We start from the raw sequence: 15,620 nt of genomic DNA on the forward strand, positions 1-15,620 counted from the left end.
GGCTCCTGTCAGTAATTCACAGTTTTAGTGTGACCTAGGTAGGGCTTCTGAGTCCAACCGGACTTGATGACATGGGTTTAGGTTGGTCCTGTATTTTCTGTAACCAGAACATGGCCTTTTGCATGGGCTTTTGACTTAATTTCAGAGATGAGGGAAGAGTCGGGTATGGGGTGTGGGAGCTGCTCTTGATCTTTTGCCTTAAAGCAAGCATGTTAAATGATTCTCTCTTTCTGTCCTACAGATGAAACCTGATGCATCATTTTTATTTGGCAGCAAATTAGAAAGGAAACTAGTGGGAAATATCTTAAAGGAAAGAGGGAAAGGAGATAGCCATGGCGACAAAGATATCGGATCCAAACAAGCTGAGCCAATCCGAATTAAAATTTTTGAAGGAGGGTAAGAAACCATAAGTGCAAAGACATGTACAGTGTTCAGCTATAAGTCAGAGTGAGTGGCAGTGGGTATCTGCATGGAAAGCGTAACATATCCTCTGGTTGGATGCTTAAAGGGAGTTCCCTTTCTCTGAACATTTCAGAAGTCTGGCTGGTAACAGGTACTGTGATCGTGTCCTTTCATTGATAACTGGCTTGTATTGAAAATACCCCTGTTCTATGGGGTTTGGTCTTCGCCCTTAAATTTTCGCCCTTCGTATTTAGCTCACAATCAACTAAATTGCTCGGCTCTTCATGTCCTCTGTTTGTCCATTACTTAATGATATTTTAGGGCCATTTGGTGTGTTTACGACATGTTTTTATGCTGTGCTTACCCAGATGAAATCAGGTGTAATCATAGGAGTGAGCTCATCTGCCTATTTGCTTAGATTATTACCTGCACTTGAGACCTCATTAGCATATCACCAGTTTGCCCATCACTCTCCTCTGTTCCAGGATCCCTTGGAACTTACCGTATATACTCGAGGATAAGCCGACCCGAAAATCAGCCGAGGCACCTAATTTTACCACAAAAACTGCATTAAAGATGTGCTGAACAACTCAGTTTATACACGGGTATATCCAGTGACTCTCAAGCCTCTCCAGTCTCCTCTGGTTTTGACTGTTCCTCAGTCTGTGTGAATTTCTTCTTTAATGTTGAGTTCAGATGTATAGAACTCAAGTACGAGGTCCAGTAGCTTAGCTATCTGTGTACCTTAAGAAAAATTACATACCTGCTCAGTACCTTGCAGGTTTCGTTCTGATGTAAACGCAGCCCCGTGGAAGTAGAAGCCCAATGATAGGCTTTTAAAATTTTAAATGTTAAAACACATTAGCCTCATTTGGAGGATTATGAGATAGTTGGCCTTAGCTCTACAACAAACCCGTGTTTTCGAGCATGAGATGGTTCTATTTATATCTGGAGGACAACATTACTTGCTTGCCTATATGACGTTGACTATTTCGTGATATAAAGTACCACTTTATCATAGAATATTATCCAGTTGGAGATGGATGCTAAAGTCCCCCCCACCCCTGTTAGGTGTTGCCCCCTTCAAGGACCTATTGCTTTCATCCTACAAACCACCTTTGGATGTAGTCTGTGAAGCTTGTCTCGATGGATAGTTTTTGTCATCCCTCATCTTCTAACACAAATGAGAGAAATAGAGCTTTTATCTTTCCCCAGAGACTGAGAGGTCCCTGTGACTGAACCAGCACTCTGACCCTCAGCAGCTTCTCCCTAGCAGTGCATTTGTACCACTAGATTAGCGAGATCCTCACAGTTACTGTGTGCTTTGGGGAGCCGTCTCCAGGACCACTAAGGAAGGACACAAGTGAAAAAGCATGTGTGAATATGTTATTGCTGGGTTTTGATGGTGCCAAAGGAGTGCGGCCATGTTTCATTCCCTCCTCCTGGCACTGACAGGGGCCAGCTCCCACCCATTGCTTAATCTAAGATCCACCGTCCACCTGGGATTGGCCAGAAGTTCGTTCCAAGCAGCCTGTCACCACCCCTCATCCTCCTGCTTGCATTCACCTAATTTCTGTGAACAATTGAAGTTCTGCTGACCTTGATTTTATTAAGTATGCATTCTATGCATTATCTCATGTATAGATGTAGTCACGTAGCTAAACTTATATTTTAATTATTTTGACAAATTTTCTGGTTAAATAGCATCCATAACAGAGCTAGCAGTTCACCTAATTATACGTCCTCCCTTAACACTCTTTCAATGGATCAAGTTATTGAAATTGAGCTTGCTTTTATTTCTGATGATGAATTTGCTGAGACAAAGTAAAGACGTTGCTACTGCTCTTGAATTTTTTTTTAAATTATGAAGTATAAGTGCCTTTTAAAGGAGCTCTGGTGATTATGCATTTGGCTCTTCACCACAAGGTTGGTAGTTTGAACTCACCAGCTGCTCTGAAGGAGAAAGATGAGACTGTCTTGGAACAGCCTTGGGAACACACGGGGGCTGCTCTCCCATGTCCTATAGGTTTTCATGAGTAAGACTCGACTCAATGGCAGTGAGCTAGTCGAGTGTCTTTTGGTAAATCCACAGTGAATTAGGACATCCTGCTATACGTTTTACTTTTTAAAATAAGGGAAAAGAACTCCTCCAAAGAATTCTCTCTCCAAGAATGATACTAGATCCATAATTCCCAATTAGCCATGATTTAAGGTATTAGGATCATCAGTAAGTTAGTCAGTTGTATGCTACATCAATCTATGATAGATCATATGGCGGTTGAGCAAGGAGTAGGTAATTGCCTTGGTATTTCAATAAAGAATTAAGAATGTATTTATCCAATTGATTTGACTACAATAGATGACTTAAAAAGAGGAGCCTGGTGGTGCATTGGTTAAGCACTCATTTGCTAACTGGAAGGTTGGTGGTTTGAAACAGCAGCCTCCCCAGTGAGAGAAAGACATGGCAGTCAGTTTCCATAAAGGTTTATGATTTTGGAAACCCTCTGGGGCCGGTCTACTCTGTCCTACAGGGTCACTATGAATCAGAGTACACTCAGAAGGCACAATGTGTTTGATTTGGCTTTCGGACGACCTCAGACATTCTCTCAGAACACTCTATGAAATAATTCTGCAAAGAAATGCAAATTAGATGGAAAAAATAGACTTGCTAGTTTCCTTATGGACCTCCAGGAAGCCAGTTGAAATTTAGACTCCAGTTTAGAGCAGATTCAGGGTCCTGGGAAGAGCCGCTGATATCGGTAGGCACAATCAGTCTGTGTAAGCGAAACATTGTCTGAGGGGTTCTCATGTCAAGAATATAAGAAAGCAGAGTATATAAAAGTGTACTTAAAAAGTATTTAAAAAGCACAGTGAAGTATCCTGCTGTCAGTCACATCTATTTGATCAGATCTAGAGGTGTGTGTTGTACGTTCACATCTTAAATGATAAAATACTAATAAAGAATGTGTGATGATTCAAATGTGTGAGGGGATGCCTTTTGAGATCTCTTGACTGGAGATTACACTAAAAGCCAAACGTTGCCGACAACTGCAACTCATTTAGGGCAATGATCTCATTTTAATATCTATATTCTGAGTCCATATACTTAAAACACTTCCTAGAAGAACCCGGGTACCCTGTTTTTCTGGGGGAGGCAATGGCTTAGCACAAGGACACTGGTAGTGAGAAGGGCCTTCTGTTTGAAGTGCCTAGCTATCTGGTTCTTTCGGGTACTTCCTAAATGAAGTTTGTGGGCTTCGCAGAAGTAAAGTTAGATATGAATGATTGGCTTTTGGATTGCTATGTGCCACCCGAAAGTGTTTATGCCCCTCTCCTTGTTTCTTACCAGGTATAAATCAAATGAAGACTATGTCTATGTTAGAGGACGTGGACGTGGAAAGTACATTTGTGAGGAATGTGGGATTCGCTGTAAGAAGCCAAGCATGCTCAAAAAGCATATCCGTACTCATACTGATGTCCGGCCTTATGTCTGCAAGTTATGTAACTTCGCCTTCAAAACAAAAGGTACTTGGCAGAGGGGTGGTGGTGGTGGTGGTGGTATGTGTGTGTGCAAGTGAGAGAGAGGGGTAGGGTGGGGGGAGAAGACAGGAAAAGGCTAGCACTCTGGCCACTTAGGATTCTGAGTACTGTTTTGTATCTAACATCCATTGGCAGGAAGATGGTTTGGTTCGCGAAAATATGACTCCACCAAATGTATTTTCTCCCTCAACAAAGCGATCAAAGGACGTATGTGAGACTGTGAGGCTCCTTTTATGACTTAATTAAGAGCTATAGGCTTATGTCTAGGCCGGTCGTCTCCGAAGGAAGTGGCTAAGAATTGCCTGGGTAGCTATTACTTCATGTTGGAAATGCTATGTGGTCTCTTGGCACCAGCCTCTCAATGCTACAGGCCGACAGTGCATGCAGAGGCATTAGAAAAGCAAGGCAGCAGCTGGGAAGAAAACATGCCCATGGTCAGTTTCAAGTTCATAAATAATGTAGAGATCCACAGACTCCCAGGTGGGCCACTCCATCCACAGCAACATTAATTATGCATAGATATTTGATAGCTTGAGTTCCCGTGTATTTATCCACAAGGAGACAATTTCTTACTCTGAAGCCACGCTGTTAATCTCATAAAATTTAAGACTTGCCTTGGAATATTCCACCACTTTTTCAGGAGAGGATCTATGTCAAGTAATTTATATCAATTTATATACGCATATTTTGCATCAGAAAGATGCTCTGGTTGTATTTCCTCCCTCTCTGAAATTATGAGAATGTCCATGAACTCGCTGTTTTCAGAATACAAAAAGGAATGGATCAAGATAGCTTGACTTTTGTAGAAGTTATATGTTTGCCTTAGCATTAGGGGATGCTACAGGCATCTCAGCATCTATCTCCCACCACTTCCGAAACTGCAGTTGGACCAGAAAGTCCTAAATGGCTTCACTGGTCTGTCAGGAGGGTCAATGTGTTACCTCTGCCTTCTGATTCATTTTTTTTTAATTATTGCAAAGGTTGTCTATATTAAGACTTGCCTCTTTTTGAGCCAAGGAAGAGGAGGGGGTTATCTAGCTCATAAAAAATAAATATAAAAAAATTAAAAATACCACCTACCTTTCAACAATCATGCTGCGTGTGTGGATCGTTACTATAATCGCCCCTGGGAGATGAGAAAACGGGGACTTTGGTTGCAAGGAAATATTACAAATTTCCCAGTTGCTGCAAGAGCTGTATCTACACTGGGCCTGTGAGTTGGGTATCTTCAACCTCACTGCCATCGAGTCAGTGTGGACCTAGGGTAGAAGTGTCCCTATGGGCTTCCATAACCCTTTATGAGAGAAGAAAGCCCTATTTTTCTCCAGAGGAGTGGCTGATGGTTTTGATCTGCTGACTAGTCAGATCACAGCCCAACTTGCACTCACTAGGCCACCAGGGCTGCTTTGACTTGGGTACAGCTGTGGAGAACTGGAATCAACAAGACATTGCACGTTTGACATCATTTTAAAAACCAAATTAAGTTGGGCTCTAACCCATTGTCCTGGAAATTTAGCTGGAAAGAATTTACTCCTGGTCATTATTGGAGTTTCTTTGGCACCCTGTAGGAATGTGCCAAGGTCTCACCTCAAAATCTCAAACGTGAGCAATGCCCAGGCCCAGGGAAGTTCTGCTGGTGTTCAGATCCGGGGAACGTGTGTGGTCCAAACCTACATGGTCTGAAGCCCTGGTGTGTGTGTGGGGAGAGGGGACTGGGCTGGTAGGGGGTTGCCTATGTCCATATTCACCCCTTTCTTGCGGTCCACAGCCCTTGCTTCCCCCCCCCCCAACCACTTCCTGAAGGTCCCTCCTTTTGCTGCCTTCCTCATGCCCTCTTGCCCTCATCCCTCCAGAAGCTCATAACTGTAAAGAACCACAGCCACTTAGGATTCTGTTTCGAGACAAAAACATACTCTGCAGATGGGAGCTCACAGCCAGACTACCTGCCTAAATAGAGAGAAAAAGATAGGAAAAGAAATAGATATTAAGATCCAAATGAATGATCCCAACACCCACCGTAAACACCTGTGCACAGGATGCAGCTTACTTGCATCCTTGCAGAAGACAATTTTTACGCATCAAGGTGTGCATGATCATGTCAAGAGTCCCTGGGTGGTGCAAGTCGTTAACATGCTCAGCTGCTGATCCAAGATTGGAAGCTCAAGCCCACCCCCCACCCCCATATGCCTCTGAAGAATCACTTATTGAAACCCTTATGGAACATAGTCTTGCTGGGTCAAATGTGGGGTCGCCAGGAGTTAGAATTGACTCAGTAGCAATGAGTGGGTTAATTAATATCAGTAGTTTACAGATTTAAAAATTCTTAATGATGTACCCATAAGAATTCTTGAGCTCCTTAAAAAATTGTGCATATAATTTTTGATAAGAGTGTATTCCAAAAAATCAAAACCAACTCCACAGCCATTGAGTTGATCCCTATTCTTAGTGACCATATATGGTTTCCAAGACTATAAATCTTGATGGAAACAGACAGCCTTGTCTTTCTCCTGGGAAATGCCAGGTGAGTTTGAACCACTGGCATTGCTGTCAGCTGTTAGCACCTCAACACCCAGCCCACTGGCAACCTAAAAACGCTGTACGTCTTTGACCTATCACGGAAGAGCTCTATTGACCCATGGGTTAAGTGGTTAAATGTTAGCTACTAAACAAAAGGTCAGTAATGGAAACCCATGAGCTGCTCTGTGGGAGACTGATGGTCAGGCTGCTCCTACAAAGCTCTACCACCTTAGTAACCCTATGGAGAACCTCTATTCTTTCCTACAGGGTCGCTACTGATTCATAGCAGTGGGTTTATTCTTTGGTATATCAAATTAGTGCAGCTTCCTATGTGTATAATGTAAACATAAAATATTAAGTAGGTAATAAAAGTAAATAAGCAACAATGCCTCAGTGTCAACTTACAGATCAGTGGGTTCTTCCATCTGAAATTGATCAAACTTGTTATCAAGATTGATAATTATTTGCCACTGGAATATTAAAGTTGGAAACAAAGAGGAAGGAACAGTAGTTGAAAATATGGCCTGAGTGATAGACATGAAACTGGAGATTTCTATCTCATGATAGAATTTCTTCAGAGCAAATTTCCTTTTTTGGCAACATACATGTGGCCTTCACAAAATGGAATACACAATAACCAAATTGACTACATTTGTGGGAAGAGACCATGGAGAAGCTCAATGCCAGCAGCCAAATGGAGGCCAGAGACTGACTGTGGAACAGACCACTGATTGCTCATGTCAGGTTGAAGTTGAAGGAAATTAAAACAAGTCAATGACAAAAGGAAAGTAAAAGGAAATAGGGGAAAGAACCAGCAGGCAAAGGACATTTATAGAGTCTAAATACAGGTATGAACATATGTAAATATTATATAAAAAGAGAGGGGAATAGAACTATGAACTTATATCTATGTTAACAATTAAGGTTGCAGATGGATATTGGACCTGACTCAAGTATTCCCTCAACACAAGAACACTTTGTTCTAATAATCCGGCATTCTGTGATGCACACCTTCCCAACATGATCACTGAAGACAAAATGGGTGCATAAGCAAATGTGAATAAAGCTGATGGTACGAGGCTATCAAAAGATATAGCATCTGGGGTTTTAAAGGCTTGAAGATAAACAAGCAGCCATCTAGCTGAAAAGCAATAAAGCCCCCATGGAAAAAGCACACCAGCCGGTGTGGTCATGAGGTGTCGATGGGATCTGGTATCAGGCATCTAAGACCCAGAATAAAACCATACCCAAGGTGAACAGGGGTGGGGGGTGGGCATGGAGTAGAGACCAAAAGCCCATCTGTAGATAATTGGATATCCTTCACAGAGCGGTCACGGGAAGAGATGAGAAAGCCAGGGTGCAGTATAGCACCAATGAAACACACGTTTCTTCTAGTTCTTTGGTGCTTCCTTCACCCCACTATCATGCCCTCAATTCTATCTTACAAATCTGATTCAGAACATGCCCACTGCTACAGATAAGAGCCCACAACACGGAGAATCCAGGATAGATATGCCCCTCAGGGCCAACAAGGAGAGCAGAGATACCAGGAGGATTAGGGGAGGGTGGGGGGAGAAAGAGGGAACCGATCACAAGGATCAATCTAGAACCCCTCCCAGGGGAATGAATAACAGAAAAGTGGATGAGGGGCAATGGAGGACAATGTTAGATATGGAAAAAAATAATCTATAACTTATCAAGGGTTCATGAGGGAGTGTGGCCTGGGAAAGGAGGGAAAGAATTGGGAAGCCAATAGCAGGGTCTCAAGTGGGAAGAGAATGCTTTGAAAATGATGACGCCGGCATATGTGCAACTTTGCGCAAAGACCTGGAGTTAGGAAACCAAAAAGAAAGAGCATGCTCAGCTTACCTTAAGCCAAAAGAATTGAGGGGGGAAACAAACAGATCTCAAGTTGTCATACCGCAGGATTTTATGGACAAATATGGAATGATGCAGGGAGCATCAAAAGATGGAATAGAGTCACTGTATCAAAATACCAGTTGGTCGGTGCTAAACTATTTCAAGAGGTAGCCTATGATCAAGAACCAATGGTACTGAAGGAAGAAGTCCAAACTGCAATGAAGGCATTAACATAAAACAAATCTCCAGGAATTGATAGGGTACTAATAATTGAAATGTTTCAACAAGTTAACAAAGCACTGAAAGTATTCACTCTCTTATGCCAAGAAAGTTGGAAGACCTGGCGAACTGACTGGAAGAGAGTTACATTTGTCCTCATTCCAAATTAAGGTGGTTCAACAGAAAGTCGAAATTAAAGAACAATATAAAACTCACATAAAAGTAAAATTTGGTGAAGATCATTCAACAGCAGTTGCAGCAGTACTTTTACCAGGAGCTGCCAGAAATTCAAGTTAGATTCAGAAGAGGATGTAGTAAGCGGGATATAATTGCTGACATCAGATGGATCTTAACTGAAAGCATAGAATAGCAGAAAGATGGTTACTTGTGTTTAATGGACTATACAAAGGCGTTCAACTGTATGGATCATAACAAACTCTATATAACATTGATGAAAATGGGAATTCAAGAACACTTGGTTGTGCTCATGAACATAGCTCAAGGTGGTTTGACCAGAACAAGGGAATACTACATGGTTTAAAATCAGGAAGGGAGTGTATTAGGGATTCTTTTACCATACTTACTCCATCTGTATGCTGAGCAGATAATCTGAGGAGCTGGATTATATGAATAACTCAGCATCAGGATTGGAGGAAGGCTTATTAACAACCCTCAGTATTCAGATAACACAAGCCTGCTTGCTGACAGCAAGGAGGACTTGAAGCACTTACTGATGAAGATCAGATCAAGGACTGGTGTCTTCAGTGTGATTTGCAACCACAGAAGAAAACAAAAGTCCTCATAACTGGCTGATAGACAACATCATGATACATGGAACAAGATTGAAGTGGTCAGGGATTTAATTTTGCTTAGATCCATAATCAACACTCAGGAAAGTAACCGTGCTGAAGAGCAGGGGTACCACTTTGAGGACTAAGATGGGCCTGACTCAAGCCCTGGTGTTTGCAATGACTTCCGATGTCTATGTGAGGATGGTGCAGGACAGTGTCCTGTTTCATTCTGTTGTCCACAAGGTCTTTGTGGGTCGGAACCAGCTCCATGGCACCTCACATCAACAGATACATATGAGACCTGGGAAATGAAGAACATGTATGAAAGGAGAATTGATGCACTTGAATGATGGCATCAGTGAAGAATTTTGAAGATACTTTGACTACCAAAGGACAAACAAATCTGTCATGAAACAAGAATGCTCCTGAGAAGTGAGGATGGTGAGAATTCAGGAGAGTCCAACCCCTGGAAAAGTAAATCATGCTTGGTGCAGTATGGGGAGAGTTAAAAAGAGAATACCTTGGTTGAGACGGATTGAAACAGGAGCTAAAATAGTGGGTTCTAACGTAAGAACAAGTGTGAGGCTCACGCAGAGCCAGGCAGTATTTCGCTCTGCTGTGCGGAGTGTCTATGAGTCAGAAGTGACATGATGGCACCTAACAGCAACAGGTTCTGAGCCAAGCAGCCCGACGCAGTATTTGAGCAGAGTAAATGTTTCCACTTAGATTTCAGAGAGCCTGCTTTTAAATATTTAAAACATCGGAAAAGTATTATCAAATGACACCAATAATATCGGAGTGGATACAAGGGCTTAACTGTGGAATTAGTTCTTGGATCTGTTTTCATTCATTCTGTGGCATAGAATGCATTTGTAGATCTTGAGTCAGATGTGATTTGATCAGCACATGCACGTGTGTGTGTGTGTGTGTGTGTGTGTAGCTGTATATCAGTATCGGCATAAATATTTGAAATAAAACATTTCCATTTTCTGAGGATGGCAAGTCTTCAAACAAATAGGGAATAGTTTTGTTGTACAACATTCATTGTGAAGTGTGGAAATAAAGCTCCCTGAAAGTAGTTAGCGGAGTATTTGCAATGATACTTGCGTTCATTTGCAACACTGTTCCTCACATTAGTTTCCATGTTGTTTCCCCTGGCCAGTGAGGAGCTGTGAAGCTTAATGCATGTCTGACTGGCACCTGGAGGTTTGGGGCTGAGTGGGTGTGTGGATGAGAATATGCATTGCAAAGTTTCTCTGGTATGTGACCCAGCACATATGGCCCTGTTTATATGAAGACAACCATGGTCAGGAAAAACAAAGATGTCACATGGTCCATGCTCAGGCAGTAATCTGTGACCCTCGCCTCTGTCATTCCAAGTTCATTTCAGCACTGAATGTTGGACAGATGATTACATTTATGTGACCATTTCTCTCTCTCTGGCTATGTTTACTAGGAAACTTAACAAAGCATATGAAATCTAAAGCACACATGAAAAAATGCCTGGAACTGGGAGTCTCAATGACATCAGTGGATGACACAGAAACAGAGGAAGCAGGTATGTCAGAGTGTCCACTGGCCACACTGGAGCTCGATGGCTGAGGGGACAGCTATTTTTTTGACACAGATAAGATTTGATTGTAGTAAAGACTAAAAATATAGAAAATAAATCTGATACATTGAATTGCTTGAAATCTGTTGAGGAGAAAGAAATAGACTTCAGTTGTGCTTGAGGGAGACACTGTGTGGCCTTATGAAAAATCCCTTTCATCTACACCCATGAAGAAAATCTAATTCCACTTGCATTCTGAGGGGGATTTAATTTTTTGGCATTTGGGGGAAATTTTTAAAATCACTTTAGTATGTAATTCATTATTCCTATTAAGAGGAAACCTGGTAGGAAATAATCCATCATAGACATGAAGAGAAAACCAGGGACCCACCCAATCTCCCGATAGAGACCATTTCTGTATGGTTCAGGGTGGACTGCTAACCTAAAGGTTGCTGGTTCAAACCCATCCAGTAGCACCACAGAAGAATGGTCTAGCAATCAACCTCCGTACCAATTATAGCCAAGAAAGCCCTCTGGAGCAGTTCTAGTCTGCAGCACATGGGGCTGACACAGGTCAGAATTGAGTCATGATCAGGGACTTGGTTTAGTTTTTTTTATATACAAATAGCTCTCTACCTCTAGCTGTAAGACAGCTTGTTGCTCTTATTCTTCCTCTACTGTCATCATTAACAACATCCAGTGTATCCGTTTGTTGAGGGTTTTCTATGGGCAGAGTGACGGGCTGAGATATTAGATCATACTGTAGGATCTTATTGTAGGTTGGGGGTGATACCAGTCAGAAAGACAAAGACCAATGTAAGGTTACACAGAGAGATTGCCGCCGGGAGCTGGAGGGTTAGGCACGTTTTAGGAAAGCGATGGGCTTCTCACTATCGTATTTGGATCTTCATCTTCACTATCTTTATCCAATTGTTTCAGAAAATATGGAAGATTTGCACAAAGCAGCCGAGAAGAGTAGCATGTCTAGTATTTCAACCGATCACCAGTTCTCCGATGCCGAGGAATCAGATGGTGAGGATGGAGATGATAATGATGACGACGATGACGATGACGAAGATTTTGATGACCAGGGAGATTTGACACCCAAAACAAGATCAAGAAGCACCAGCCCCCAGCCTCCTCGATTCTCCTCGTTGCCTGTGAATGTTGGCGCTGTGCCTCATGGAGTTCCTTCAGATGGCTCCCTGGGACATTCCTCATTGATCAGTTATTTGGTTACTCTGCCGAGCATTCAGGTTACCCAGCTTATGACACCAGGCGACTCGTGTGAAGATACCCAGATGACAGAATACCAACGGTTATTCCAGAGCAAAAGTACAGACTCGGAGCCAGACAAAGACAGGTTAGACATACCTAGCTGCATGGAAGAAGACTACATGCTGTCTTCAGACCCCAGCTCCTCACCAAGGGACTTCTCCCCATCAAGCCGCCACTCCTCCCCGGGATATGATTCTTCCCCTTGTCAAGATTATTCACCAAAGAGGTATCTGATACCCAAAGGAGAGTTTTCGCCCAGAAGACATTTGTCCCCTCGGAGAGACCTGTCACCCATGAGGCATCTTTCACCAAGAAAGGAAGCCGCCTTGAGAAGAGACATGTCACAAAGGGATGCATCACCAAGGAGACATTTGTCCCCAAGGAGGCCGCTCTCCCCTGGGAAAGATATCAGTGCCAGAAGGGACCTCTCCCCAAGGAGAGAGAGAAGACACCTGACCACCATACGAGCACCATCGCCCAGAAGGGCTTTATACCACAATGCTCCATTGTCCATGGGGCAGTATTTGCATGCAGAGCCAATTGTACTGGGGCCTCCTGTAAGTATCCTCAATTTTCTCTTTTTAATCTATAAGCCAACAGGTGGAATACATTACAGCCGAGATATTTCTTATGGTGAGGCATCAAATTGGTTCCTTAAAAAACAAAAACATTTTAATCACATGCTTTTGTGAATTGAATGGGCTTTTAACAAGTAGGGTCTTTCATCAGAGCTCAGTGCACTTCCAGCTGGTAACAAGTCAGGCCTTCATAAACGCTTCCTAAGCTTAAATAATTACAGACGTGAACCGAAGCCTTCATATGATGAACAGAGTAAAGCCTTTGGAACTGCTTGTGTGCACAGACACTCACAGGGCCAACTTAGGTGGCATTGATATACCTTTGATGCCAGGTAAAGATACTGACTCAATCATTAGCCTCGACTTTCACACTTTGTTTTTTTTTTATATATACACTATTTCCTTACCCACAAGTGGATGCATGAACCTAGTGAGGAAGGGATTGTGTTCGCAACTCAAAGTCATGAACCTATCTGGGGTTCCTGCATTCCCGCCCCATGGCTGATACCAAGAGAACTTGCTGGGGGGACAGCAGAGTGAGAGTGAATGGGGCCAAGTGCAGAGGAGATGCGGGTGATCGGGCTTCCTTAGCACTGAGAGGCTGGTAGCTGCTGTGGAATCCTCGGAAGCAGTAGGTTTCATGCACATCCATAGAAAGGCACGCTCCATGGCAGAGCATACTTCGAGATCTCTTTCACTGTGTTTAGATTTTTTATTTTCATGAATAAAGCAGACACTTGGCATACAGAATGATTCCTTTTGACTGGTTGCTTTGAAGGTGCGATTCCCTCAGGCTCCACTCTTTCTTGTGCTTTCCTTCCCCTGGATTTCTGTCAAGTGGAACATTGCTCTCTTTCGCAGCCCCGGGCTGCAGAGAATCCATCATAACTACTTGGGTGGCCATGTGGCTCCCTTCCTTTCACCGGCCTGCATCCTAAGCTTAAGTTGTCATTTTCTAAGGTTTAGGAGAGCTCCCTGCTGCACCCACTCACCTGTCCCCAGTGCGCTCTTTCCTCAAATCTAGGATGACCTCAGCCTTCGTGGTGCTGTTGCTTCAAAACAGGTACCTTTTGTTGTTTCTGCCATTGGGACAGAGGCCTGTCCATTCCTTACGTTGGATGCTCCCGTGTCTAGAGAGTAACAGGCTTTCTCTACTGTAGTGGAGATGCTCTGTAGGACTTGGGTGGACATGCAAGACAAGGCTAATTTGGTACCATTCTCACTTTCCATGATGGAGTCCTGGCGTTGATTCCCAAACAGTGCATCTCGTAGGCAGTCACCACCTGTGGCTGGCAGGGGATTCCATGTTGCTATGACTCTGAGCAGGTTTCAGCAGTGCTTTCAGACTAAGGCAGACTAGGGAAAAAGGCTTGAAGATCTACGTTGGAAAATCAATCAATGAATACCCTATAGAACACAATGGTTCCATCCTCAACCAATTTTGAAGATGCCCAAGTGTTGCATTCCGTTGTATAGAATTAGTGGCCGCCAACCTCCATGGCCTCTAGCAGTCATAACATGGCTACAGATACCTCTATTGAGGTGATTTTGACTCATGATGGCCCTAGTAATGACATTACGGGTTACGTGTTTGGCTGTTCATCTCAAAGTCATTTGATTGAAACCACTATCCTGTCTCAAGAGAAAGATAAAGCTTGAAGCCCCCAGGGGCAAGTTGACTGTCTGGTAGACTTGCTATGAATCAGAATTGGCCTGATGGCAGTGAGAACTTTATCCGATGAGCTTTCAGTGCACTCCTCAGTGAACTTACTCTCCCAATTTCAACATCAAGACTTTTCTTACACAGGTTTATGCAAGATAAGGAATTTGTTCATCACATGATAAGACCCAAGTTACAGGATGGAATAGGGTTACAAATGGAGTAAACACCAAAGTAAAGAGAAGGCATTGAGAATTCATTCACAAGGTGGAGAGAGGGAGTGAGTGGGAGAAAAGAGGTGGTATAGGAAAGAGTTGTTTTCTTCTGTTGGTTTGTTTTGCTCTGTCTTGTTTTTTGTTCATATTAATATCTCTGCAGGTCTATCTAGATAAGATAGGCAGGATAAACCAACTGGAGGAGAAAACAACAGGACCAACAGTTCTAGGGGGACATGGAAGAAGGGAGGCAGGAGAAAGGAAGTGGGTGTTCACAAAACCAGGGACAAGGAAATAACAAGTGATCTAAAATGGATGGCAAGGAGGGTGTAGGAGGCCTGGCAGGGCTTGACTGAAGGCAATGTAACCCCAAAAGGAATTACTGAAACCCAAATGAAGGCTGAACATGATAGTGGGACAAGAGCAAAGTAAAAGGAAATAGAGGAAGGAACTGGGAGGCAAAGAGTATTATAGAGGTCTAAATACAGGCAGGTATCTAGCTGAGAAGCAACAAAGCCCACATGGAAGAAGCACGCCAGCCTGTGTGATCACAAGGTGTCCATAGGATCAGGTATCAGGCATCAAAGGACAAGAAATCATATTGTGAATGAGGAGGAGTGCAGAGTAGAGACCCAAAGCCCATCTGTAGGCAACTGGACATCCCCTTACAGAAGGGTTTCAGGGAGGAGACCAGCCAGTCAGGGTGCAGTACAGCACCAATGAAACATACAACTTTCCTCTAGTTCTTTAATGCTTCCTCCTCCCCCCTCGCTCTCCCCCCCACATCATGATCCCAATTCTACCTAGACCAGAGGATGTACACTGGGACAGATCAGAGCTGGAAACACAGGGAATCCAGGACAGATAAACCACTCAGGATCAGTAATAAGAGCAGAGATACCAGGAGAGGAAGGGGAAGGTGGGGGAGAAAGGGGGAATCAATCACAATGATCTACAATCCCCTCCCTGGGGGACGGACAACAGAAAAGTGGGTAAAGGGAGACATCA

General features: G+C 43.2%; 1 protein-coding gene across 5 annotated transcripts in view; it reads left to right on the forward strand.

The window, feature by feature from the left end:
- Positions 1-15,620, forward strand: part of HIVEP2 (HIVEP zinc finger 2) — a 221,223-nt gene that overhangs the window by 201,545 nt on the left and 4,058 nt on the right. For all 5 annotated transcript variants that reach the window (XM_075554451.1, XM_075554455.1, XM_075554454.1 and 2 more), the window contains 4 exons: positions 242-396; positions 3,752-3,927; positions 10,786-10,887; positions 11,821-12,716. In XM_075554451.1, coding sequence (XP_075410566.1) covers positions 242-396; positions 3,752-3,927; positions 10,786-10,887; positions 11,821-12,716 — 1,329 coding nt within the window. The remainder of the gene's footprint in view (positions 1-241; positions 397-3,751; positions 3,928-10,785; positions 10,888-11,820; positions 12,717-15,620) is intronic.

Source organism: Tenrec ecaudatus, chromosome 7 (assembly GCF_050624435.1).
Source record: "Tenrec ecaudatus isolate mTenEca1 chromosome 7, mTenEca1.hap1, whole genome shotgun sequence".
Classification (NCBI taxonomy): Eukaryota; Metazoa; Chordata; class Mammalia; order Afrosoricida; family Tenrecidae; genus Tenrec; species Tenrec ecaudatus.